At 46.7% G+C, this 25,605-nt stretch overlaps 1 protein-coding gene across 2 annotated transcripts in view; it reads right to left on the bottom strand.

Annotated features, from left to right (window-relative positions):
* The window catches only part of VPS13D (vacuolar protein sorting 13 homolog D), a 292,394-nt gene that overhangs the window by 104,120 nt on the left and 162,669 nt on the right, over nucleotides 1–25,605 (bottom strand). For both annotated transcript variants that reach the window (XM_069741463.1, XM_069741464.1), the window contains 15 exons: nucleotides 19,581–19,772; nucleotides 18,934–19,060; nucleotides 15,811–15,953; nucleotides 11,857–11,987; nucleotides 11,596–11,771; nucleotides 9,522–9,645; nucleotides 8,907–9,142; nucleotides 8,565–8,673; nucleotides 7,847–8,010; nucleotides 5,888–5,996; nucleotides 5,590–5,769; nucleotides 4,818–4,928; nucleotides 4,572–4,721; nucleotides 1,946–2,095; nucleotides 102–198 (listed from right to left, as the gene is read on the bottom strand). In XM_069741463.1, the coding sequence (XP_069597564.1) occupies nucleotides 102–198; nucleotides 1,946–2,095; nucleotides 4,572–4,721; nucleotides 4,818–4,928; nucleotides 5,590–5,769; nucleotides 5,888–5,996; nucleotides 7,847–8,010; nucleotides 8,565–8,673; nucleotides 8,907–9,142; nucleotides 9,522–9,645; nucleotides 11,596–11,771; nucleotides 11,857–11,987; nucleotides 15,811–15,953; nucleotides 18,934–19,060; nucleotides 19,581–19,772 (2,199 nt within the window). The remainder of the gene's footprint in view (nucleotides 1–101; nucleotides 199–1,945; nucleotides 2,096–4,571; nucleotides 4,722–4,817; nucleotides 4,929–5,589; nucleotides 5,770–5,887; nucleotides 5,997–7,846; nucleotides 8,011–8,564; nucleotides 8,674–8,906; nucleotides 9,143–9,521; nucleotides 9,646–11,595; nucleotides 11,772–11,856; nucleotides 11,988–15,810; nucleotides 15,954–18,933; nucleotides 19,061–19,580; nucleotides 19,773–25,605) is intronic.

The raw sequence follows: 25,605 nt of genomic DNA, 5'->3' as shown, positions 1-25,605 counted from the left end.
GCTGTTGTAACGGATTATTATTATTTATGATTATAGCACCATTTATTCCATGGCACTTTACATGTGAGGAGGGGTATACATAATGTCACATTATATCATACCTGTTTCGGATTTTCCAAAGCCAAAATAGCTGAGCAGTTTTAGGAGCAACTTCTCCTCGATCTGCACCGTGAACCTCTGAGCCGTGATCAGCAAGTGCTAAATATAAAAAAAAAATAAGTTATTGATCTGAGTGTTTGACGGGACAAAATTTAAATTATTATTTAAATTAAGTTTATTCAGTAAGGATTTTCTATATAAATTGCGACTACAGAGTAAATGCCAGTTGTCCGATCTCAGAAGAAATGTCTGCTATCACTTATGTGACGGCACACTGCTACAATTCCCATGCGTTTCCAGCGGGGGTGGGCATTCATGTCACTATATGCATATGATTTACATACTTGCGGTCATGTGACGACTAGACTTTCCTCCGGTAAACACTGACAAGCTGAGGGGCGTCTAGTTGGCATGAGACTGAAAGCAAAAGGTCACATGACTGCACGCGCGCACAGGGAATAGAGGGGAACCGTGACAGTGTCAGCAGTCAAATAGAGTATCAGCTGAGACTGGACAATCCCTTTAAATCAGAACCTGAAAAAGAGAACTGTCATTGACTATGGGTGGAGAAAGCAGGACTCACAGGCTTTCTCTACGAGTGAGCCGGGGAACCAGGACTCTCAGGCTTTCTCTATGAGTGAGCCAGGGAAGCAGAACTCACAGGCCTTCTCTACGAATGAGCCGGGGAAGCAGAACTCACAGGCTTTCTCTACGAGTGAGCCAGCGGAGCAGGACTCACAGGCTTACTGTACGAGTGAGCCGGGGAAGCAGGACTCACAGGCCTTCTCTACGAATGAGCCGGGGAAGCAGGACTCACAGGCTTTCTCTACGAGTGAGCCAGCGGAGCAGGACTCACAGGCTTACTGTACGAGTGAGCCGGGGAAGCAGGACTCACAGGCTTACTCTACCTGTGAGCCATGGAAGCAGGACTCACAGGCTTTCTCTACGAGTGAGCCAAGGAAGCAGAACTCACAGGCTTTCTCTACGAATGAGCCGGGGAAGCAGGACTCACAGGCTTTCTCTACGAGTGAGCCAGCGGAGCAGGACTCACAGGCTTACTGTACGAGTGAGCCGGGGAAGCAGGACTCACAGGCTTACTCTACCTGTGAGCCATGGAAGCAGGACTCACAGGTTTTCTCTATGAGTGAGCCATGGAAGCAGGACTCACAGGCTTTCTCTACGAGTGAGCCATGGAAGCAGGACTCACAGGCTTTCTCTACGAGTGAGCCGGGTAAGCAGGACTCTCAGACTTTCTCTACGAGTGAGCCAGGGAAGCAGGACTCACAGGCTTTCTCTACGAGTGAGCCGGGTAAGCAGGACTCACAGTCTTTTTGAATTAGCCTTGGCAAAGACAGCTTTTTTTACATAACATAATGGAATTGGATGAAATAAAATCGCATATTCGTGAACTCAGCATGTGTTGCAATCTCCCCCTTTGTACTATACTGCCTAAGGCTACTTTCACACTTGCGTCGGTAAGGGTCCGTCGCTATGCGTTGGGCTGACGCACGTTGTGAAATTTGTGGACGACGTGGGCAGCGGATGCAGTTTTTTAACGCATCCGCTGCCCATTCTGAAGTCCGGGGAGGAGGGGGCGAAGTTTTGGCTACGCATGCGCGGTAGAAAATGGCGGACGCGATGGACAAAAAAACGTTACATTGAACTTTTTTGTGACGACGGTCCGCGATAGTCGCTAATACAAGTCCAAGGGCAAAAAACGCATCCTGCGGGCACATTTGCAGGATCCGTTTTTTGCCCAAAACGACGGATTGCTAAAAAAACAAGTGTGAAAGTAGCCTAAGATATGAGACCTGACAGCGCCACGTTAACAAATGTTCCTCCTCACCTTGTACAGGTCAGTTAGTGCGTTCTTGCTGGGCACTTTCACTGCATTGACCTGTATTGCAGGCCCCGACTCCATCTCTTCAGTTTCAATGCTCTTAGGGGTTACAAAGAGCATGGCTGGCTGAGTGGTACCAATCAACTGGTTATCAACCTATGACGAAAAACATAGTTAAAAGTTGAATATACAGCAGGTATAAAATGACCAGAGACATTTTCGTCATTAGAACCCAACAATTATAAGCAATCATGAGACTACAGATGAGCGGATCGCGTCGTGCATCTCCAGTCCACGGTCCAGGTCAGTACTCTCTGGCAAGGGACAGAAGCTGCACAAACTTCCTGATCTTCTGGGTTTCCTCGTGCAGAGTTTGATTTGCCGTCCTGGCCTGATGTCATCTGTGCAGCGTATATGTGACTTCTCACCAGGCTGACAAATCATAAGCCGAGCCTGGGATCTTGGAGGGTAAGAAAATTTGCACAATTCCTGTCTGGAGAGCACTGACTTGGACTGAGCTGCCTGGTGTGGAGCGTCCTCTTGACAGGGCATATACTATATCCCCTAATGCTACTAATGATATTCCCCCTTCACAATGCATCTCCTGAAATACAGGTCCTTCTCAAAAAATTAGCATATAGTGTTAAATTTCATTATTTACCATAATGTAATGATTACAATTAAACTTTCATATATTATAGATTCATTATCCACCAACTGAAATTTGTCAGGTCTTTTATTGTTTTAATACTGATGATTTTGGCATACAACTCCTGTTAACCCAAAAAACCTGTCTCAATAAATTAGCATATTTCACCCATCCAATCAAATAAAAGTGTTTTTTAATAACAAACAAAAAACCATCAAATAATAATGTTCAGTTATGCACTCAATACTTGGTCGGGAATCCTTTGGCAGAAATGACTGCTTCAATGCGGCGTGGCATGGAGGCAATCAGCCTGTGACACTGCTGAGATGTTATGGAGGCCCAGGATGCTTCAATAGCGGCCTTAAGCTCATCCAGAGTGTTGGGTCTTGCGTCTCTCAACTTTCTCTTCACAATATCCCACAGATTCTCTATGGGGTTCAGGTCAGGAGAGTTGGCAGGCCAATTGAGCACAGTAATACCATGGTCAGTAAACCATTTACCAGTGGTTTTGGCACTGTGAGCAGGTGCCAGGTCGTGCTGAAAAATGAAATCTTCATCTCCATAAAGCATTTCAGCCGATGGAAGCATGAAGTGCTCCAAAATCTCCTGATAGCTAGCTGCATTGACCCTGCCCTTGATGAAACACAGTGGACCAACACCAGCAGCTGACATGGCACCCCACACCATCACTGACTGTGGGTACTTGACACTGGACTTCAGGCATTTTGGCATTTCCTTCTCCCCAGTCTTCCTCCAGACTCTGGCACCTTGATTTCCGAATGACATGCAAAATTTGCTTTCATCAGAAAAAAGTACTTGGGACCACTTAGCAACAGTCCAGTGCTGCTTCTCTGTAGCTCAAAAGTGGCTTTACCTGGGGAATGCGGCACCTGTAGCCCATTTCCTGCACACGCCTGTGCACGGTGGCTCTGGATGTTTCCACACCAGACTCAGTCCACTGCTTCCTCAGGTTCCCCAAGGTCTGGAATCGGTCCTTCTCCACAATCTTCCTCAGGGTCCGGTCTCCTCTTCTCGTTGTACAGCGTTTTCTGCCACATTGTTTCCTTCCAACAGACTTACCATTGAGGTGCCTTGATACAGCACTCTGGGAACAGCCTATTTGTTGAGAAATTTCTTTCTGGGTCTTACCCTCTTGCTTGAGGGTGTCAATGATGGCCTTCTTGACATCTGTCAGGTCGCTAGTCTTACCCATGATGGGGGTTTTGAGTAATGAACCAGGCAGGGAGTTTATAAAAGCCTCAGGTATCTTTTGCATGTGTTTAGAGTTAATTAGTTGATTCAGAAGATTAGGGTAATAGGTCGTTTAGAGAACCTTTTCTTGATATGCTAATTTATTGAGACAGGTTTTTTGGGTTATCAGGAGTTGTATGCCAAAATCATCAGTATTAAAACAATAAAAGACCTGACAAATTTCAGTTGGTGGATAATGAATCTATAATATATGAAAGTTTAATTGTAATCATTACATTATGGTAAATAATGAAATTTAACACTATATGCTAATTTTTTGAGAAGGACCTGTACACATAATTTGGACAATTCATGCATGCCCGGCAACCAACAACAAGGTCGCTGCGTGAGACCACCTTGTCGTTGGTTGCTGGGCATGCATGGCCAAATTATGTGCTAAGCATCTCAATTTTTTCTTATTACCCAGAGCAGTATTGTTATTCATATTTCATATATTCCATGTCCACATGCTTTAGCACAACAGAGTGCAACCTTTTTTGTATATTGTATATGGAGGTTGCTGCTCCTAGTATGCACCTATTCACATACGCTTGGAAGTGCCAGTAAGTCTTTTGTTATTTATCTCCTGAAATACAATCCTCCCAATACAGAAGAGAATGGGAAGCACATATTTTTTCTTTTATAGTTTGTTATTCGTCCACAAACATCTTTTTAGAGTTCCGTTTTTTATGTTTGCACCTCTTTTTGAGATGCAGTCTCTCAGTTCAGTACCTGAACGTTCTGTATATGGAGCTCAAGCACTTGATTGGAGGCTTGATGCATGTACTGAATATTAATGCCCCCGAAACTTGCGAACACCAGCTCCTCTGGGAGTTTATTGTTCAGCGAAATACCAATTCCATCCTGCAACTTAACAACCACCTAAAAAACAAGAAAAACGTACCCAGAAAGAGATGTAGCTGCACTGACCGTAGAAAATAAGAAAAAATGTCCGCCATATGGTGACCTCACACAAACCTCTAATTCTTGCTCTAGCTCGGGACTCTTGAATTTTTTCATCTCCAATTGTTTAAGGTCATCAATTTCACTTGAAAGACGCTCGGCTCTCCGCTGCTGAAAGTCCGTGATCTGGAAATGGAAAACTATTATATGACTTCTATGTCAGCCACATGGAGTGGGTGGCATAGGAAGTAATCTATTCCTACAAAAAAAAAATTATATATATATATATATATTTTCAACCACGGGGACAGCAGGACTATGCTGGTGTTAAAAACCCAACAGTGCGGCTGTCGCTGCTCATCTATGATGTGCCAATGACCACAGGATTTTAATCGATGAAGCTGTAGCCATTGGGATTTTAGCTGCCGCTATTGCCAGTCCGTGAACTGGGATGGCATCCTTTATCAGAAAGGACTACCAGTCGGGCATAACACCTGTGCAGAATATCAAAATAAACTGAATAGTAGAATGCCAAGGTATGAATTGAGCCAATGTGGCAGAGGCTGGGATGGTAAGAGCCCAGGTATGACGGGACGACGTGCCTGGAGTAACGTCTGGCACTTTATTATGTTTTTATTAAGTAACTACATTTATCAATATCATTGGTCGGCCCTGGTGGCGAATCAATCCCATTTAGAATGTTATATAAATCAATGGGTGCGGGGGTCTCTGAAATTTCAGGGTGTAATGAAGTAGATGGCTGGCCCAGTATGTAATGTGCAGGCCCCATAGTAGTATTCTAGTACCGTCATATTGAACGCCTTTGTATTAAATTGCTGACATGTACCTGTAAAACTCTGGTCGGCCCATCCGGGATAACCCTGACGGACAGCACCCCAGACCCCGGCCTCATCTTCTGGTTTATAAACTGCTGCTCTCTGGGGACAGATCCCATATGTTCTAACGTAGCATCGGGTCCGAGCACAACCTCCGCTCCATCGAATAATCCGGAAACCCCATTTCTTGCCTAAAAACAAGCAGATAAGGATGGCTGCAAATGAACGCGGCATCAAGGCAGTAATTCGTGAATCCGATAAGTACCCAGGGTGGAAGATATCGTTACATTTACAGTTTCATAAACTGACCTGGACGACCAACCCGGGTAAACTGCAGCTTAATTTTCCATCTCGAAAACACCAGGTCTGTGTGGTGCTTCGTCGGCGATCTGGCTTCCGCAACATCAGTGGTTCATACCTAAGAATATGACGAAATATGCGGCTAATGCAGAACTGAGGTCCAGAATTTGCTTGACACTTTCAAGCAAATTCTCCCGAAAAAATATATATTTTGTGAACAGTATGGCAGAACTGAGGTTAGCTCATATTATTTTCAGTACGTCCCATAGTGTGACCAAGCAATATCCACACGTGGCACTTCCATGTCTGATTTCATACTGCACTTTAATAACATACTGATAAGTCATTAAAGGGTTCTTACCAAATAAGTAATGAATACAGTGGTGGAGCAGGGAGCTGCCGTCTCCTTTTTCCACCATTCAGGCTGTGAGACTCAGACAGCAGACTCGATGACGTCACTACATCGTATCTGTTGTGAGAAGCATCAGTGCACAAAAAGATTGGAACAGAGAACCAGGAGAATGGGAGAAGGACAAGTACGGCGTTTTTCTTTTCCCTGACTGTCAACCATTTTTGGGGTGAATGTGTGGGAGCATCATGTGTGGAGGGCTGTGTGTGGGGAATCATACTGTGTATAGGGAGGCTGTGAGGACCATCATCGCATGTGGGGGGCTGAGATGGCCATCATACTGTATGGAGGGCTGTGTGCGGGGGATCATACTGTGTATAGGGGGCTGTGAGAACCATCATACTGTATGGAGGGCTGTGTGCAGAGGATCAGACGGTGTATAGGGAGGCTGTGAAGACCATCATCGCATGTGTGGGGGCCACCATACTGTATGGAGGGCTGTGTGTGGGGAATCATACTGTATATAGGGGGCTGTGAGGACCGTCATAGCATGTGTGGGCGGCTGTGGTGGCCATCATGCTGTATGGAAGGCTGTGTGTAAAAAATCAGACTGTGTATAGGGAGGCTGTGAAGACCATCATAGCATGTGTGGGGGTGCTGTGGGGCCATCATACTGTATGGGGGGCTGTGTGTGGGGGGATCATACTGTGTATAGGGGACTGTGAGGATCATAATAGCATGTGTGGGGGCTGTAGTGGCCATCATACTGTATGGGGGGCTGTGTGTGGGGGATCATACTGTGTATAAGGGACTGTGAGGATCATAATAGCATGTGTGGGGGCTGTAGTGGCCATCATACTGTATGGAGGGCTATGTGTGGGGAATCATACTGTGTATAGGGGGCTGTGAGGACCGTCATAGCATGTGTGGGCAGCTGTGGTGGCCATCATACTGTATGGAGGGCTTTGTGAGGGGAATCATACTGTGTATAGGGGGCTGTGAGGACCATCATAGCATGTGTTGGGGCTGTGGTGGCCATCATACTGTATGGAGGGCTGTGTGTTGGGAATCATACTGTGTATAGGGGGCTGTGAGGACCATCATAGCATGTGGGGGGCAGCGGGGCTGTAGTGGCCATCATGCTGAATGGAGGACTGTGTGTGGTGAATCATACTGTGTATAGGGGGCGGTGAGGACCCTTATACTATGTGTGGAGAGCTGTGTGGATCATTATACCAAGTGTGGGGGGCACAACCTCACTCAGTCAGACAGGGCCCTTCAGAAGCTGGCTCTTTGGACTCCACAGTGATCAATAAGTTATCCCCTTATTCTACCAATAAGGGATAACTTGCTTACTTGGCAAACCCCTTTAGAAGACTTACCAGTATGTTTTTAGTCTGCAGTATTAAACCCGCCATCAGTGATCATGAGTGATCATGGCACAAGCCCTTTAAGCGGTATTGGCTCTTTCTGTAACTTCGGTAGACTGGAATGAACAGAGCCATGCACATGGATGGCCATCACGCCACTAGTAGATGGATGGAGAGGCTGCGTCAGAGGACGCCTGGGGTCCCTGGTGTACGATCGTGTGTCAGACATTGTAGACTAAGATACTGTACCGGTTGTCTGTGACCGCTGCCAGTCCTGCGATGTCCAGCACCAAGGAGGACTCGTGCGGTCGTGTAGTGGACAGCTTGTTTGGGTTATGGGGAGGTGAAGATCCTTCATGGCAGAGCATACCGCTGCCCGTCATCCTCCAAAGCTGCGACCTCTTACCCGGCTCCTGATCATAGAGACACACTAATCACAATTTAAGTGTGAACCTGGCTGAAATTGCAGCAAAAGGCTAAAAAGCAAATTACCAGGAGCAAAAAATAAAAAGGACAATACTTGGGACAATCATTTTAGTGGGTGACATTACATCTAGGTCAATGGTAATCAGAGATTACTGTGTCAAATGTGTAATTTATTTTTACTAGAATAAAAGCCGCTGTTCTCCTGAATCCGGCGTTGTGTTATTTATGTTCCTGCTCCTCTCCGTTCCTGAGATATGGCCCCTTCTTCCCCGTATATAAATCTAAGTCTCATTAGCCAAGTGGGCGGTTCTCTTAGGGTGGAGATAATTTATGGTCAACACCCAGTTGGCTAAAATGACTACATTTGTATACAAAAATTACTGGGCCGTATCTCAGTAACAAAGAGGCGCAGGATCAAAAGAAAAACATTGCCAAATTCAGGAAAACAGCGGCACTTATACCACATAAATAAAATACCTAGATATGTTGGTTTTTTTTGCATAACCATTATACAAGAAAAGTGAATTTTTGCTTCCCATACCTTCTTCTTCAGAACCACTCGGAGGGTTTTGGGCTGGACATCTAGGACCAGTTCTGCATAGATCACATTCTTTGACTGTGCGACAGGTAGAACGTTTCCTTTTTGCAAGCTGAAAATTAAGCACAGAAAAGAAATAAATGAGAAATGTAAGTCCTGGGTGGCAGAACACAGATAAACTGGCAATCCCTGCATGTGTTGCGGCTGTAGAATAGCCGTGAAACATACAGCTGCGGGGACTCGCACATATTATTCGGGTACGCCGAAGTCACTCGGTTAGCACCAGAGCATGCTGAGATAACACCTTATCCCAAAACGTTTGCTCATCACTACAAATAATCTTACCCTGAAAATGTGTAGGTGGCAGCAATATAGATGAAATTTTCATAGTAAAGCTGCTTGCTGTCCTGGAAGTCATTCATGTTGCAGACAATCTCTGAAGAGCCGGCTCCTTTCACCGTCAGTGTTATATAAGATGGCAGAATAGGCTCGTCCCAGGCGTAATCCAGAGAGCTGGAGGCCTTTACTTCAGTCCGCAGCCGAGGCTCGGCGACGCCATGCTGGATGAACATAACCGGCACCTGCAAATAAGATTGCTGTGTATTCAGTTCCCGGATACAGTGGTCTCCATCCTGGGGGTCTTTAGTGCTATAAAGCTACAACTCCCCGTCTCCTTGGGTTGCATTTATGCAGTAGATAATGACAACATAAACAGACTGTATAAGCCATAAATCAGTATTGAGAGAAGAAGAGAAAGCAACAGACACAAGTACGTATAGAAGTCGCATAGAAGTGGTCAAGGGACAATTGCCAGAACGGCGGGATCCTAACAGTGCGCACGTTACACGCTGCCAGGGTTCCCCACATTAGACTCCCTCTCGAGTTTTATGCCAGCCTGGGAAAACTGTGGGATATTGGAAAACTTCTCCCGTTTATTATAAGTCATACTTTCACATTCACCTTAGAGAAATTATCCACTCGAAATGGAGGAGGCAGCTGATCCGTGTCACTGAATGAGACGCGGTACGTGGCGCCTTGCAATGTAATTTCCACCCTCAAAAAGTAACACTTTCCAAACGTGTCCCTAGGAAAGAAAATAAGGAAGACCCAAGATAACAACTGAAGTATATCGTCATAGACATTGTGCTCTCAATACTCTGCAAGTGAAGGTAGTGAATGAAAGACGGGATCCTGACAGTAGGATATTATGCAAACCCACAAGTGTGACGTACGTGTGACTATATAACCTCAGGGTGTGACTATTTAAACCGCTGGGTGGGTGCGATTACATAACCGCTGGGTGGGTGTGACTATATAACCGCTGAGTGGGTGTGACTACATAATGGCTGGACTGGTGTGACTACATAACCACTGGGTGGGTGTGACTACATAACCACTGGGTGGGTGTGACTACATAACCACGGGTGGGTGTGACTACATAACCGCTGGGTGGGTGTGACTACATAACCGCTGGGTGGGTGTGACTACATAACCGCTGGGTGGGTATGACTACATAACCGCTGGATGGGTGTGACTACATAACCGCTGGATGGGTGTGACTACATAACCGCTGGGTGGGTATGACTACATAACCGCTGGATGGGTGTGACTACATAACCGCTGGGTGGGTGTGACTACATAACCGCTGGGTGGGTGTGACTACATAACCGCTGGGTGGGTGTGACTACATAACCGCTGGATGGGTGTGACTACATAACCGCTGGATGGGTGTGACTATATAACCGCTGGATGGGTGTGACTACATAACCGCTGGATGGGTGTGACTACATAACCGCTGGGTGGGTGTGACTACAAAACCGCTGGATGGGTGTGACTACATAACCGCTGGATGGGTGTGACTACATAACCGCTGGATGGGTGTGACTATATAACCGCTGGATGGGTGTGACTACATAACCGCTGGATGGGTGTGACTATATAACCGCTGGATGGGTGTGACTATATAACCGCTGGATGGGTGTGACTACATAACGGCTGGACGGGTGTGACAATATAACAGTTGGATGGGCGTGACTACATAACGGCTGGGTGGGCGTGACAATATAACAGTTGGATGGGCGTGACTACATAACGGCTGGGTGGGTGTGACTACATAACCGCTGGATGGGTGTGACTACATAACGGCTGGGTGGGTGTGACTACATAAGTGCTGGATGGGTGTGACTACATAACCGCTGGGTGGGTGTGACTACATAACCGCTGGGTGGGTGTGACTACATAACCGCTGGATGGGTGTGACTACATAACGGCTGGGTGGGTGTGACTACATAAGTGCTGGATGGGTGTGACTACATAACCGCTGGGTGGGTGTGACTACATAACCGCTGGATGGGTGTGACTACATAACGGCTGGGTGGGTGTGACTACATAACGGCTGGGTGGGTGTGACTACATAACCGCTGGATGGGTGTGACTACATAACGGCTGGGTGGGTGTGACTACATAACGGCTGGGTGGGTGTGACTACATAACCGCTGGATGGGTGTGACTACATAACGGCTGGATGGGTGTGACTACATAAGTGCTGGATGGGTGTGACTACATAACCGCTGGATGGGTGTGACTACATAACGGCTGGGTGGGTGTGACTACATAACGGCTGGATGGGTGTGACTACATAACGGCTGGGTGGGTGTGACTACATAACCGCTGGATGGGTGTGACTACATAACCGCTGGATGGGTGTGACTACATAACGGCTGGGTGGGTGTGACTACATAACCGCTGGATGGGTGTGACTACATAACGGCTGGATGGGTGTGACTACATAAGTGCTGGATGGGTGTGACTACATAACCGCTGGGTGGGTGTGACTACATAACTGCTGGGTGTGACGAACGTGTGATTATAGAACCTCTGGGTGTGACGTACCTGTGGCTAGATAGTCTTTGGGTGTGGCGTACGTGTGACAATATAACTGCTGGATGTAACATACATGTACACAATAAATGGTGGCATCAAAGGCTCATGGATTCATTAGACACATGACATCAAGCATTTTGCAGATATTTACCTCATATTGATATGAAATGAGTTATTTTTATTAACCTCAAAGCCGCCGGACCAGGTACAGTTGGAAACATCCATTAAGCGCACACACAGTAACTGGTCATAATCATTTCTTGGCCAATGGAAGACAACACTTGAGCCGGACAGAGTTGAGATATAACCCTCGGGATTGTTGGTGCCCTGAGTAGAGGACGCACTTATCAGATGGCATTGTAGGGTTTGTGCCAGGTAACAGGTATTAAGGCATTTTTCTGGGTACACTTACTTGACCTCTTGCAAATTCTCTCTGTGCAAAGGCAAGTTTGTGACTTGATTTATTGATTAATAGGTATCGAGGAGCAAAGGTGACCATACAGGTATGTCTGTACCTGCCCCTGCCTTTCTTAACATCAATACCTAGAAGAGAAGATACCTTGTATCAAAGGTAGGTAATTTTGGACAATAGGACAAATATAAAAGGTGAAAGTGTTAAAAACAACCAAGGGGAAAGGGTGAGAAAAATCCAGAAGGCAGCAAAGCAAAACTTGTGAAGAAAATGCCAGCCTAACCAAGGGGAATAGGAGATCTAAGACCAGGGGAGAAAGCCAGGAGAGACCAGGAGGAATAGGTAAGTAAAGACCAGGGGGAAAAGGCGAGGAAAGACCAGGGGATAAAAGGTGAGATAAAAACAGGGGGAGAAAGGCAAGGAAAGAACATAGAATGTTCCCATAGAATGCAAGTCCGCAAGGACAGGGTCCTCTCCCCTCTGTACCAGTCTGTCACTGTAAACTTGTTTACTCTAAACGATATCCATAACTCTGTATGTAACTCCCTTATCATGTACAGCATCATGGAATTAATGGTGCTATATAAATGAATTATAATAATAATCACATGGAGGAAAGGCAAGGAAAAACAACAGGAGAAAGGCGAGGAAAGACCAGGGAGAAAGTCGAGGAAAGATCACGGAGGAAAGGCGAGGAAAGACCAGGGAGAAAGTCGAGGAAAGATCACGGAGGAAAGGCGAGGAAAGACCACGGAGGAAAGGCAAGGAAAGACCACGGAGGAAAGGCAAGGAAAGACCACGGAGGAAAGGCAAGGAAAGACCACGGAGGAAAGGCAAGAAAAGACCACGGAGGAAAGGCAAGGAAAGACCATGGAGGAAAGGCAAGGAAAGACCAGAGGAGAAAAGCGAGGAAAGACCAGGGGAGAAGGGCGAGGAAAGACGAGGGGAGAAGGGCGAGGAAACACCAGGGGAGAAAGGCGAGGAAAGACCAGGGGAGAAAGGTGAGGAAAGACCAGGGGAGAAAGGTGAGGAAAGACCAGGGGAGAAAGGTGAGGAAAGACCAGGGGAGAAAGGTGAGGAAAGACCAGGGGAGAAAGGTGAGGAAAGACCAGAGGAGAAAGGCGAGGAACAAACAAGGGAAAAAGGTGAGGAAAGACCAGGCAGAGAAAGGCAAGGAAATAAAAGGCAGGGAAAGGTGAGGAAAAACCAGGGGAAGAAAGGTGAGGAAAGACCAGGGGGAGAAAGGTGAGGAAAGACCAGGGGGAGAAAGGTGAGGAAAGACCAGGGCATAAAAGGCGAGATAAAAACAGGGGGAGAAAGGCAAGGAAAGATCATGGAGGAAAGGCAAGGAAAGACCAGGGGAGAAAGTCAAGGAAAGACCAGGGGAGAAAGTCAAGGAAAGACCAGGGGAGAAAGTCAAGGAAAGACCAGGGGAGAAAGGTGAGGAAAGACCAGAGGAGAAAGGCGAGGAAAGACCAGGGGAGAAAGGCGAGGAAAGACCAGGGGAGAAAGTCAAGGAAAGACCAGGGGAGAAAGGTGAGGAAAGACCAGGGGAGAAAGTCAAGGAAAGACCAGGGGAGAAAGTCAAGGAAAGACCAGGGGAGAAAGTCAAGGAAAGACCAGGGGAGAAAGGTGAGGAAAGACCAGAGGAGAAAGGCGAGGAAAGACCAGGGGAGAAAGGCGAGGAAAGACCAGGGGAAAAAGGCGAGGAAAGACCAGGGGAAAAAGGCGAGGAAAGACCAGGGGAGAAAGGCAAGGAAAGACCAGGGGAGAAAGGCAAGGAAAGACCAGGGGAGAAAGGCGAGGAAAGACCAGGGGAGAAAGGCAAGGAAAGACCAGGGGAGAAAGGCAAGGAAACACCAGGGGAGAAAGGCAAGGAAAGACCAGGGGAGAAAGGCAAGGAAAGACCAGAGGAGAAAGGAGAGGAAAGACCAGTGGAGAAAGGCGAGGAAAGGCCAGGGAAGAAAGGCAAGGAAAGACCAGGGGAGAAAGGCAAGGAAAGACCAGGGGAGAAAGGCAAGGAAAGACCAGAGGAGAAAGGCAAGGAAAGACCAGAGGAGAAAGGCAAGGAAAAACCAGGGGAGAAAGGCGAGGAAAGGCCAGGGGAGAAAGGCAAGGAGAGACCAGGGGAGAAAGGCAAGGAGAGACCAGGGGAGAAAGGCGAGGAAAGGCCAGGGGAGAAAGGCGAGGAAAGACCAGGGGAGAAAGGCATGGAAAGATCAGGGGAGAAAGGCAAGGAAATACCAGGGGAGAAAGGCAAGGAAAGACCAGGGGAGAAAGGCAAGGAAAGACCAGAGGAGAAAGGCAAGGAAAGACCAGAGGAGAAAGGCAAGGAAAAACCAGGGGAGAAAGGCGAGGAAAGGCCAGGGGAGAAAGGCAAGGAGAGACCAGGGGAGAAAGGCGAGGAAAGGCCAGGGAAGAAAGGCCAGGAAAGACCAGGGGAGAAAGGCAAGGAAAGATCAGGGGAGAAAGGCAAGGAAAGACCAGGGGAGAAAGGCAAGGAAAGACCAGAGGAGAAAGGCAAGGAAAGACCAGAGGAGAAAGGCAAGGAAAAACCAGGGGAGAAAGGCAAGGAAAGACCAGAGGAGAAAGGAGAGGAAAGACCAGTGGAGAAAGGCGAGGAAAGGCCAGGGGAGAAAGGCAAGGAGAGACCAGGGGAGAAAGGCGAGGAAAGGCCAGGGAAGAAAGGCGAGGAAAGACCAGGGGAGAAAGGCGAGGAAAGACCAGGGGAGAAAGGCGAGGAAAGACCAGGGGAGAAAGGCAAGGAAAGATCAGGGGAGAAAGGCAAGGAAAGACCAGGGGAGAAAGGCAAGGAAAGACCAAAGGAGAAAGGCAAGGAAAGACCAGAGGAGAAAGGCAAGGAAAGACCAGAGGAGAAAGGCAAGGAAAGAACAGGGGTGAAAGGCAAGGAAAGACCAGAGGAGAAAGGCAAGGAAAGACCAGAGGAGAAAGGCGAGGAAAGACCAGTGGAGAAAGGCGAGGAAAGGCCAGGGAAGAAAGGTGAGGAACAAACAAGGGAAAAAGGTGAGGAAAGGCCAGGCGGATAAAAGGTGGGGAAAGACCAGGCGGAGAAAGGTGAGGAAAGACTAGGGGGAGAAAGGTGAGGAAAGACCAGGGGGAGAAAGGTGAGGAAAGACCAGAAGAATGAAAGGTGAGGAAAGAATAGGCAGGGAAAGGCGAGGAAAGACCAGGGGAGAAAGGAGAGGAAAAAACAGGGGAGGGAGGTGAGAAAAGACCAGAGGAGAAAGGCAAGGAAAGACCAGAGGAGAAAGGCAAGGAAAGACCAGGGGAGAAAGGCAAGGAAAGACCAGAGGAGAAAGGCAAGGAAAGACCAGAGGAGAAAGGCAAGGAAAGACCAGAGGAGAAAGGCAAGGAAAGACCAGAGGAGAAAAGCGAGGAAAGACCAGTGGAGAAAGGCGAGGAAAGACCAGTGGAGAAAGGCGAGGAAAGGCCAGGGAAGAAAGGTGAGGAACAAACAAGGGAAAAAGGTGAGGAAAGGCCAGGCGGATAAAAGGTGGGGAAAGACCAGGCGGAGAAAGGTGAGGAAAGAATAGGCAGGGAAAGGCGAGGAAAGATCAGGGGAGAAAGGAGAGGAAAAAACAGGGGAGGGAGGTGAGGAAAGACGATGGGAGAATGGTGAAGAAAGGTGAGGGGGAAAGGTGAGGAAAGACCAGAGGGGAAAGGTGAGGAAAAACCAGGGGAAAAGTTAGGAAAGACCAGAGGGGAAAGGGGACATAAGGGAGTTGGTGAGCAGTTATTCCAAGAAGAAAACGATTGGAAATCGAAAAGGAGAAAAAGCAAAGAAAGACAAGAGGGAAATATGTAACAACCACAGAGTTTCTGAATAATGAAAAGAGAAAAATGCAGGGAATGAGACAACGGATGGCAGTTAATCCAGAGAGATATAGGTACAAAAATGTAAGACACAACAGAGGCATCATTTGGCTACATCACCTATATTGTAGATCAGACCCGGGCGGTTTCCTTGCTGGATAACTTTTAAAGCTCGAACTCCACTACCTCCATCAAGAGAAAACGCTTGACACCAGCCTGGGATTCCGTCCGGATGGATGCCTTTCCCAACTCTCATTGTGCAGCTATAACAAATGAATATTAAAAATTAGGGAGCGTGCTTCCAGAACAATGATAATTACACCCAACCACGGAGTTTATACCTTACTGGTAAATACAATCCATGCAATCAATTTTAAGAAGTTACACTCAGTGTACCAGATCTGTCTGGCCATATATATTAAGCAGTGCTGCCCACCCCTTCAAAATGACAAAAAAAAATAGATATTTTGCATATACAGTGGCTTTACAAAGTATTCACCCCCCTTGGCATTTTTCATGTTTTGCTACCTCACAACCTGAAATTTCACAGTTTTTTTTAGGGTTTGCATCAGTTTATGCAAAGAACATTATTTTTATTATTTATATAGCACCATTGATTCCATGGTGCTGTACATGAGAAGGGGTTACATACAAATTACAGATATCACTTACAGTAAGCAAACTAACAATGACAGACTGATACAGAGGGGCGAGGACCCTGCCCTTGCGGGCTTACATTCTACAGGATGGTGGGGAAGGAGACAGTAGGTTGAGGGTTGCAGGAGCTCCGATGTTGGTGAGGCGGTAGCTCCGGTAGTGGTGAGGAGGCAGCGGGGTCAGTGCAGGCTGTAGGCTTTCCTGAAGCGGTGAGTTTTCAGGTTCCGTCTGAAGGATCCGAATGTGGTTGATAGTCGGACGTGTTGGGGCAAAGAATTCCAGAGGATGGAGGATATTCGGGGAAGTCTTGGAGGCGGTTGGGTGAGGAACGAATAAGTGTGGAGGAGAGAAGGAGGTCTTGGGAGGATCGGAGATTACGTGAGGGAAGATATTGGGAGATTAGTTCAGAGATATATGGAGGAGACAGGTAATGGATGGCTTTGTAGGTCAGTATTAGTAATTTGAACTGGATACGCTGAGGGAATGGGAGCCAGTGAAGAGATTTGCAGAGGGGGAAGCGGAGGAGTAGCGAGGAGAGAGGTGAATTAGTCGGGCAGCAGAGTTAAGGATGGACTGCAGAGGTGCAATGGTGTTAGCAGGGAGGCCATAGAAAAGGATGTTGCAGTAGTCAAGGCGGGAGATGATGAGGGCATGCACAAGCATTTTAGTAGATTGACGGTTGAGGAAAGGACGGATTCTGGAGATATTTTTGAGCTGGAGGCGACAGGAGGTGGAAAGAGCTTGGATGTGCGGTTTGAAGGACAGGGCAGAGTCATGCCTACAACTGTGAACATTTGGTTTTCTTTTTATTATGAAGTCAACACCAAATAGGACAAATAACTGAAAACTTCAATGTGCGTAACTATTCGCCCTCCTAAAGTATGTACATTGTAGAGCCAATTTTTGTTGCAATTACAGCTGCAAGACGCCGTGGATAAGTCTCTATGAGCTTTCCACATCTTGCACTGGGATTTTTGCCCATTTCACAAGACAAAACTGCTGTAGCTCCATCAAGTCAGATGGTTGGAAGGTGAACCGCTGTCCCAGTCTCAAATCACTGACAAACCGGTTTTGCTCAAGAATATCCCTGTAGTTCACACCATCCATCTTCCCCTCAACTCTGACCATTTTCCTTGTCCCTACCGTCGAAAAACATACCCATAACATGCTGCTGCCACCATGTTTCACTGTAAGGATGGTGTTCTTTGTGTGATGAGCTGTGTTAGTTTGGTGGCATTTACCCAATGTGGCCAAAAAGTTCCATTTTGGTCTCATCTGACCACAACACCTTCCTCCATAAATTTGGGGAGTCTCCCACATTTCTTTTGGCAAACTGAAAACGAGCCTTATAAATTGTGTGTGTAAGTAAAGTTTTTTTCTGCTCACCCTTCCATAAAGGCCACCTCTATGTAGTGTATGGTTTATTGTGGTTGTATGAACAGATACTCCATTCTCTGCTTGGGAACTCTGCAGCTCTCCTTCAGGGTTACCTTTGGTCTCTGTGCTGCCTCTCTGATTCATGCCCTCCTAGCCTGGGCTGAGAGTTTTGGTGGACGGACCGCTTTCGTCAGGTTTGTTTTGTTAACTTGTTCTTTTCATTTGATGATAATTGAGTTGATGATGCTCCGGGGGATCATCTGAGATTTTGATATTTTCTTATAACCCAACCGACTTTATCTTCTCCACAACTTTGTCCCTGACTTGTTTGGAGATCTCCTTGGTCTTCATGGTGTTGTTTGTGGAGACCTCCTTGGTCTTTATGGTGTTGTTTGGAGATCTCCTTGGTCTTCATGGTATTATTTGGAGATCTCCTTGGTCTTCATGGTGTTGTTTGGAGATCTCCTTGGGCCTCACGGTGTTGTTTGGAGATCTCCTTGGTCTTCATGGTGGTGTTTGTGGAGATCTCCTTGGTCTTCATGGTGTTGTTTGTGGAGATCTCCTTGGTCTTCATGGTGTTGTTTGGAGATCTCCTTGGTCTTCATGGTGTTGTTTGGAGATCTCCTTGGTCTTCATGGTGTTGTTTGTGGAGATCTCCTTGGTCTTCATGGTGTTGTTTGGAGATCTCCTTGGTCTTCATGGTGTTGTTTGGAGATCTCATTGGGCCTCACGGTGTTGTTTGGAGATCTCCTTGGTCTTCATGGTGTTTGGTTAGTAGAGCCTCTTGTTAATGGTGTTGCAGCTTCTGTGGCCTTTTAGAAAAGGTAAAGTGTATATAGTGACAGATGTGTGATACTTAGATTGCACACAGGTGGTCTTCCTGTCACTAATCATGGGACTTATGGAGGGAATTGCTTGCACCAGAAATGTTTAAGGGCTTCATTGCAAAAGGGGTGAATACATATGCACATGCCAATTTTTAGTTATTTGATCCCATAAATTTAATTTATGTCTATATTTTTCTCACTTCACCAAGTTAGACTATTTAGTGCTGCTGAATCACACACAAATCGGATTACAAAAATATTTAAACATAGGCTGTAATGTAACAAAATAGGCAAAAAGCAAGGAAAGTGAATACTTCCGCAAGCCACTGTATTAGTAAGACATGAAATATAAAGATATGAATAACTTAAACAATTCTCTTACAGGTTTGGCTGCTCCTTATCTGAGTAACAGAATAAAAGTGGACTCAGACTCCGAGCAAGTTCATGTTCTTCAAACTGGCCGGCAGCATCTGTCTTGGCGTTGTCCTGTCTAAAAATCAACGGCAAACCTGCAAAAGGATCCCAAAGTCTATAAGCACCTCAAAGGGTTAAACGTTGTGGTGCACATAACACCCAATGGCCACATCTGCTGCAGAACCCCTTGGGAGAACTGTCATACCAGAGATGCAATACATTAGGATCAACAATAAAAGAAAGTGTAACACAGTTGTGTTTACGGAATCATAGAAATGAATGGAATAAGAGTGTGCAAAGTTTATAAATGTATTTCTGAGAACAGGAATTGTACAATTAGGGCTGCAGCGGGGGAACGATGATGCTAGGGCGAGAGAACTGCAGAAATTATGTAAATGACACCAAAAAAGGGATCAAATGTAATGAAGTGTGATGTGACGCAAATATTTGCAATGATCATCTTCGCTTGTGAAATAATTCCCAATACGTTTGAGAACCACAAGTGTACGTGGCCTTTTGTATTTCTACAGTAACTAATCCTGTAAATCCGGATGCTAGTGATAAAATTTCTGGCACCACCCACGTAATAATTGATTAGTGACGCCAACAACTAACCTGTTTTATTAATCAGCCAATAAGGAGCAGAAATAAATATCTTCAAGGAGCCCTCTGCCCGGCACATGATGCGTATGGTGAGGTTGAGCTGTCTCTTGTTGGCGTCGTAAAGCCGCATCCTGACTATGTAGTTCTGGGTCCCAGGTGGGATCAGCAGCTCCTTGCAGTGTTGAAAATTTTCCACCGCGATTCCTGTTAAAATATGAGAGACACTTTAAAAAAAAAAAAGTAACTAATGCCACAGATCACTGAGGTCTGGTACTTTTGTGGATCCTTCCCCTCTCTAGTGCAGATCTCTCAGATTGTCTGCCATGTTGGAAGCTGCAGGCCGGTCTCCCATGTCACTTGCCACCCCTCCGCTAACTCTTCTCATTGTACAGACAGCTGGATTCATTCCATGCTGTCTGTAGACTGACTCTCACACAGCTCTGCAGAATCCACGCTATACACTCACACAGCTCTGCAGCATCCACAACATACACTAACACAGCTCTGCAGAATGTACATAAATATTGATGCTCATACAGCATACACTGAGAGCTCTGCAGTATGCACATTTTATATACACACGGCTCTGCAACAGACACAACACTGCTGCACACACAGTAGACACACACACATCGCTTTGTTGAGAGACCAGTACACATACAGACATAGCTCTGCAGTACACACACAGCTCTGCTTGCCCACACTTTGTTTCCAGGCATCATCTGAGATCATGAAATGTCCTACTAACTAAAACTTCAGATTTCCTTCACTGCTGTCCTATTGTATGATGGAACCAACAGAAGCCAATGGTGATAATATGCTGATCCCAATCTGCTTCCTCTACTGCCCTGCACTGATCAGACAGATCAGGGTCGGTCACAGACAAAATAACCGTGCAAGGGTTCTCTCTAGTGACAGGGAAGGATGCTATATGAATGATCCTCTCGATCACAAAGGAAGCCGAATGTGATGTAAGACGCATTCACTTTTTAGCAAGGCATTTTTCTTGCTAAAAAGTCTGTCTTATAGTACGAAAAGTATGGCATAGATTAGTCACTTGAGATACAGACCAATGAGTGGAAAATTGGAGGTAAAATAGGCCACTGTAGGATACGTATGACTGATTGACAATTCTTACAAGGTGAGAACAAAGATATATAAGGAAAACAGAGGGTATATAATAATGCTGCAACCTAATCAAAAACTTTTTAAAAAAACGGGTCCACAAGGAAGCTTCACGGGCTACTCTTAGCCCATTGTAGATGTATTTAGATAGCTTTTTTATTTTAAAATTAAATTCTGCTCCATTCCAGTTTTCGACTTACAAATTTTCACATTTATAAGTTTTCCCATTGCTAATCATTAGTGTTGAGCATTCCGATACCGCAAGTATCGGGTATCGGCCGATACTTGCGGTATCGGAATTCCGATACCGAGATCCGATACTTTTGTGGTATCGGGTATCGGTATCGGATACATAGAGATGTGTAAAATAAAGAATTAAAATAAAAAATATTGATATATTTACCTCTCCGGCGGCCCCTGGACTCAGCGCGGGTAACCGGCAGGCTTCGTTGTTCAAAATCAGCGCTTTTAGGACCTGAGAATCACGTCCCGGCCTCTGATTGGTCGCGGGCCGCCCATGTGACCGCCACGCGACCAATCACAAGCCGCGACGTCACCGAAAGCTATTAGCGCGCTCATTTTTGAAAAATGAGCGCGTTAATGACTTTCAAAGACGTAGCGGCTTGTGATTGGTCGCGGCCACGCGACCAATCACAAGCCGCGACGTCACCGCAAGCTATTAACGCACTCATTTTTAAAAATGAGCGCGTTAATGGCTTTCAAAGACGTAGCGGCTTGTGATTGGTCGCGTGGCCGCGACCAATCACAAGCCGGATGTCACCGCAAGCTATTAACGCGCTCATTTTTAAAAATGAGCGCGTTAATGGCTTTCAAAGCCGCTACGTCTTTGAAAGCCATTAACGCGCTCATTTTTAAAAATGAGCGCGTTAATAGCTTGCGGTGGGGGGGCGTGACCGGATGTGGAGCTGAGCGGACGTGCAAGGCTCGAGCTCCCTAACCACCAGCTATCATAAGCGGCCCAAAGCACAGTGAGGTGACCGGAGGAGGTCAGATCTGAAGATAAGATAAGCCAGGCGGTGGTGCACTCCACGAATGAAGCGAGGGAGAAGGAGGGGGCAGGCGCCCAGCAGGGTCCAGGTCTTTGAAGCGATGGGTAGTTGGATCCAAGATGGCGACCGCAACTCTCACCACGCGGCCGCCGGCAGCAGCAGGAGTGATAGCAGTGTGAAGCAAAGGTCAGAGCTGCACAGTGAATCACTCCACCAGCCCCAAACTCCCAGCAAAACTGAAAGATCCCTGAGCACACAGAGCTATTCACCAACGCTGCAGGCCCTGCTTTTCCCCCCTGCTAGGAATGCTGAAGGTTCAGAGCCTGAAGATTTACAGCCACTAAACACAGCCCTGACCGTCTCCTCAGACTCTCCTATTACAGATCCCAATTCTGCCCCTGTCACTGTAGCCACACTCAAATCCCTGCTGGGAGACCTGAAGCAAGCCATTCATACTGATATCACAACGGCTTTCACTGAGCTACATAAAGAAATAACGCAGATTGGCGACAGAACCTCACACATAGAGGGGAAACTGGAGGAATATACTACGGCGCACAACCAACTAGTAGACGCGCATAATGAAGCGGACGAAGAAATCATGGCCCTAAAACTGAAGCTTGCAGACCTAGAAGACCGATCCAGGCGCAATAACCTACGTTTCAGAGGAATCCCTGAGAGTGTGTCAGCGGATACACTAAAGGAGTTTCTAATGGACTTCTTCACAATTCTGGTGCCGTCAGCAGAACAGAGGGACCTGCTGATTGACAGGGCACATCGGATCCCCAAACCAAAGTCTGCTCCCAGCTCCGCACCGCGAGACGTGATAGCCAGGCTGCACTTCTACCATTTCAAGGAGGCAGTGACCAAGTCAGCGTCAGCAAAGCAAGAACTTCCAGAAAGATTCCGGAACATTCTGGTGTTCACCGACTTGTCTGCGACAACCCTGAACAGGAGGCGAGAATTCTCATCCGCAACCAAGATTCTACGGGACAACAGTATTGTCTACAAGTGGGGATATCCAGTAAAGCTCATCGTGACGAAAAACGGAACTTCTCACGTCCTTGCGTCTCCCAGAGAGGCCATGACCCTGCTCCAGGAATGGTCCCTGACATCAGTGGATGAAGATACCAGCTCCCCACTAAAGAAAAGACCCCCGACACTGAACAAAGAATGGACCTGATTCTCACGCAAGTACTCTGTTACCATATGTATCCCCTGTGTGCCTATGCCAGGACACCACACTGTTATTTTTTTGCCTGGCTGGCAGGTTGAAGGGGCATGAGAATATTGCTTTCGTTTTTTCTATTCTCTCCCCCCCTTTAATACTGGATAGGAACGACTATCCAGTTGGTTCACATAGAACCGGACTCTGAGTTGTACAAGTTGTACTTGTTCTGGTTGTTGTTAATTACTTTAACCCCTTTGTTTCCCTTATTATTATCCTGTATCTGGTGACTGATTGAATTTTTTTTTCTTTTTTGTAACTGATGGTATTTCAAATATCTAGCATTAATGTGAAAGGCCTAAACAGCCCTTTCAAGAGATCGTTATTATGGAAGGAAGCCCAGGCACTCAAAGCGGAGATACTATGTGTCCAAGAAACTCATTTAAATCGTGATGATACCCATAGACTACAACATAAAAATTACCCCCATATCTATGTGTCATATGCGGCGAAAAAGAAGAGAGGGGTAGCGATTGCAATAAAAGACACTGTAGCGTTCCAGCTTGTTGATAGCGTTCTGGATGATGAAGGCAGATATGTAATATTGATATGTAGCATCAATAACAAGGTGTATACAATTGCATCTATATATGCACCCAATACAGGTCAAATCACTTTTATTAAAGACCTCATAACTAAATTATCCAAAATAAAACAAGGATCCCTGCTAATCTGTGGAGATTTTAACCTCGTCCCGATCCCCAACATAGACAAATCTTGGTGCTCAAAGAAAAAGTCCCAATCCCATGCGCTGTCCCAGTGTCTTATATCAGAAGAATTGTATGACACGTGGAGGGTCCTTCATGCTTCTGAAAGGGATTATACATATTACTCCCACCCACATAAAGTATATTCAAGAATAGATCTAATAGTAGTGGATAAATGGCTCCTACAAAATATACAATCAGCAAAAATTGGGAACATAACCTGGTCGGACCACGCTCCTGTAACATGCCAAATTAAAGAGACGTACAATAATTTAACTTATTCTCCGTGGAGAATTAATAACTTCTTAATAGCCTCAGATAATATTAAATCCCAACTTAACGACCTTCTCCAGGAATTTTTTGATATCAATAGTACCCCTGACATATCCCCGACCACAGTGTGGTGCGCCCACAAGGCCTATATAAGAGGGCGGCTAATACAGATAGCAACGCAACACAAAAAATTGAGAATGCGACAAATAGAAGAGCTCAATAAAAACAGGATTTTTGGTTGCTTACCGTAAAATCTGTTTCTTGAAGCCTCCATTGGGGGACACAGGAACCATGGGTGTATGCTGCTGCCACTAGGAGGCTGACACTATGCAAATAAAAAAATTAGCTCCTCCTCTGCAGTGTACACCCCACCGACTGGCATTAAACTCTTCAGTTAGTGAGAAAGCAGTAGGAGAAAGAACAAGGTTGAAAAACCATAACCACAAACTTGAGAACTGTAAACGTGAGAACAGTCAGAGAACATATAACAAAAACATTGGGAGGGTGCTGTGTCCCCCAATGGAGGCTTCAAGAAACAGATTTTACGGTAAGCAACCAAAAATCCTGTTTTCTTTATCGCCTCTCATTGGGGGACACAGGAACCATGGGACGTCCCAAAGCAGTCCCAAGGGCGGGAAAACAGACTTCCATCAGGTCAGAGGACTCACCACTGCCGCCTGCCGATGCGTAGGTATGGACCTTGTAAAATTTGGCGAACGTGTGGATGGAAGACCAAGTTGCCGCTTTGCAAAGCTGTAGGGCGGAAGCCCTGTGGTGCACCGCCCAGGAGGCGCCGACTGCCCGGGTAGAGTGAGCCTTAATCCCAGGAGGGGGCACTCTGTTCTTGACCCGGTAAGCCTCCAAAATTGCCGTTCTGATCCAGCGAGCAATAGTCGCTTTAGAAGCCGGCTGGCCTCTGCGCGTGCCATCCGGAATGACGAAAAATGAATCCGACTTCCGGAAAGAGGATGTTCTATCCAGATAAATCCTCACTGCCCTGACTAGGTCCAGCTTGTTCAACGATCGCTCCAGAGGATGAGTCGGAGCTGGACAAAAGGAAGGTAGAACGATGTCCTCGTTGAGGTGGAAGGTGGAAACCACCTTAGGAAGAAAAGAAGGTGGAGGTCGGAAGACCACCTTGTCCTGGTGAATGACCAAAAACGGAGGGCGGCAAGACAGTGCCGCCAGCTCGGAAACGCGGCGAATGGACGTGATGGCCACAAGAAAGGCCACCTTCCAAGATAACACTGATAGAGGAATCTCCCTAAGAGGTTCAAAGGGAGAAACCTTCAAAACGTCCAGTACCAGGTTTAGGTCCCATGCCTCCACAGGGGCCCTGTACGGCGGGACGGCGTGGGCTACCCCCTGAAAGAAGGTCTTAACCTGTGGCCGAGAGGCCAAGGTCTTCTGAAAGAGGATGGAAAGCGCAGAGACCTGACCCTTCAGGGAACTAAGAGCCAGGCCCGAATCCAGTCCTGCCTGAAGGAAGGCCAAAAGAGAAGGCAGGGAAAAAACCATAGGCGGCACGCGGTTGGACTCGCACCAACGGAAGTAGGCCTTCCAGGTGCGGTAGTAGATCCTGGAAGACGAAGGCTTCCGAGCCAGAATCATGGTGTGAATGACCCGGTCCGAAAGGCCGGACGCTCTTAGAACCGCGGTCTCAACAGCCACGCCGTTAAACTGAGCGACCGAGA

Source organism: Ranitomeya imitator, chromosome 10 (genome assembly GCF_032444005.1).
Source record: "Ranitomeya imitator isolate aRanImi1 chromosome 10, aRanImi1.pri, whole genome shotgun sequence".
NCBI classification, from domain to species: domain Eukaryota; kingdom Metazoa; phylum Chordata; class Amphibia; order Anura; family Dendrobatidae; genus Ranitomeya; species Ranitomeya imitator.
Note: the sequence above shows the minus strand (reverse complement) of the source record. Positions and strands in the feature narration are given on the sequence as shown.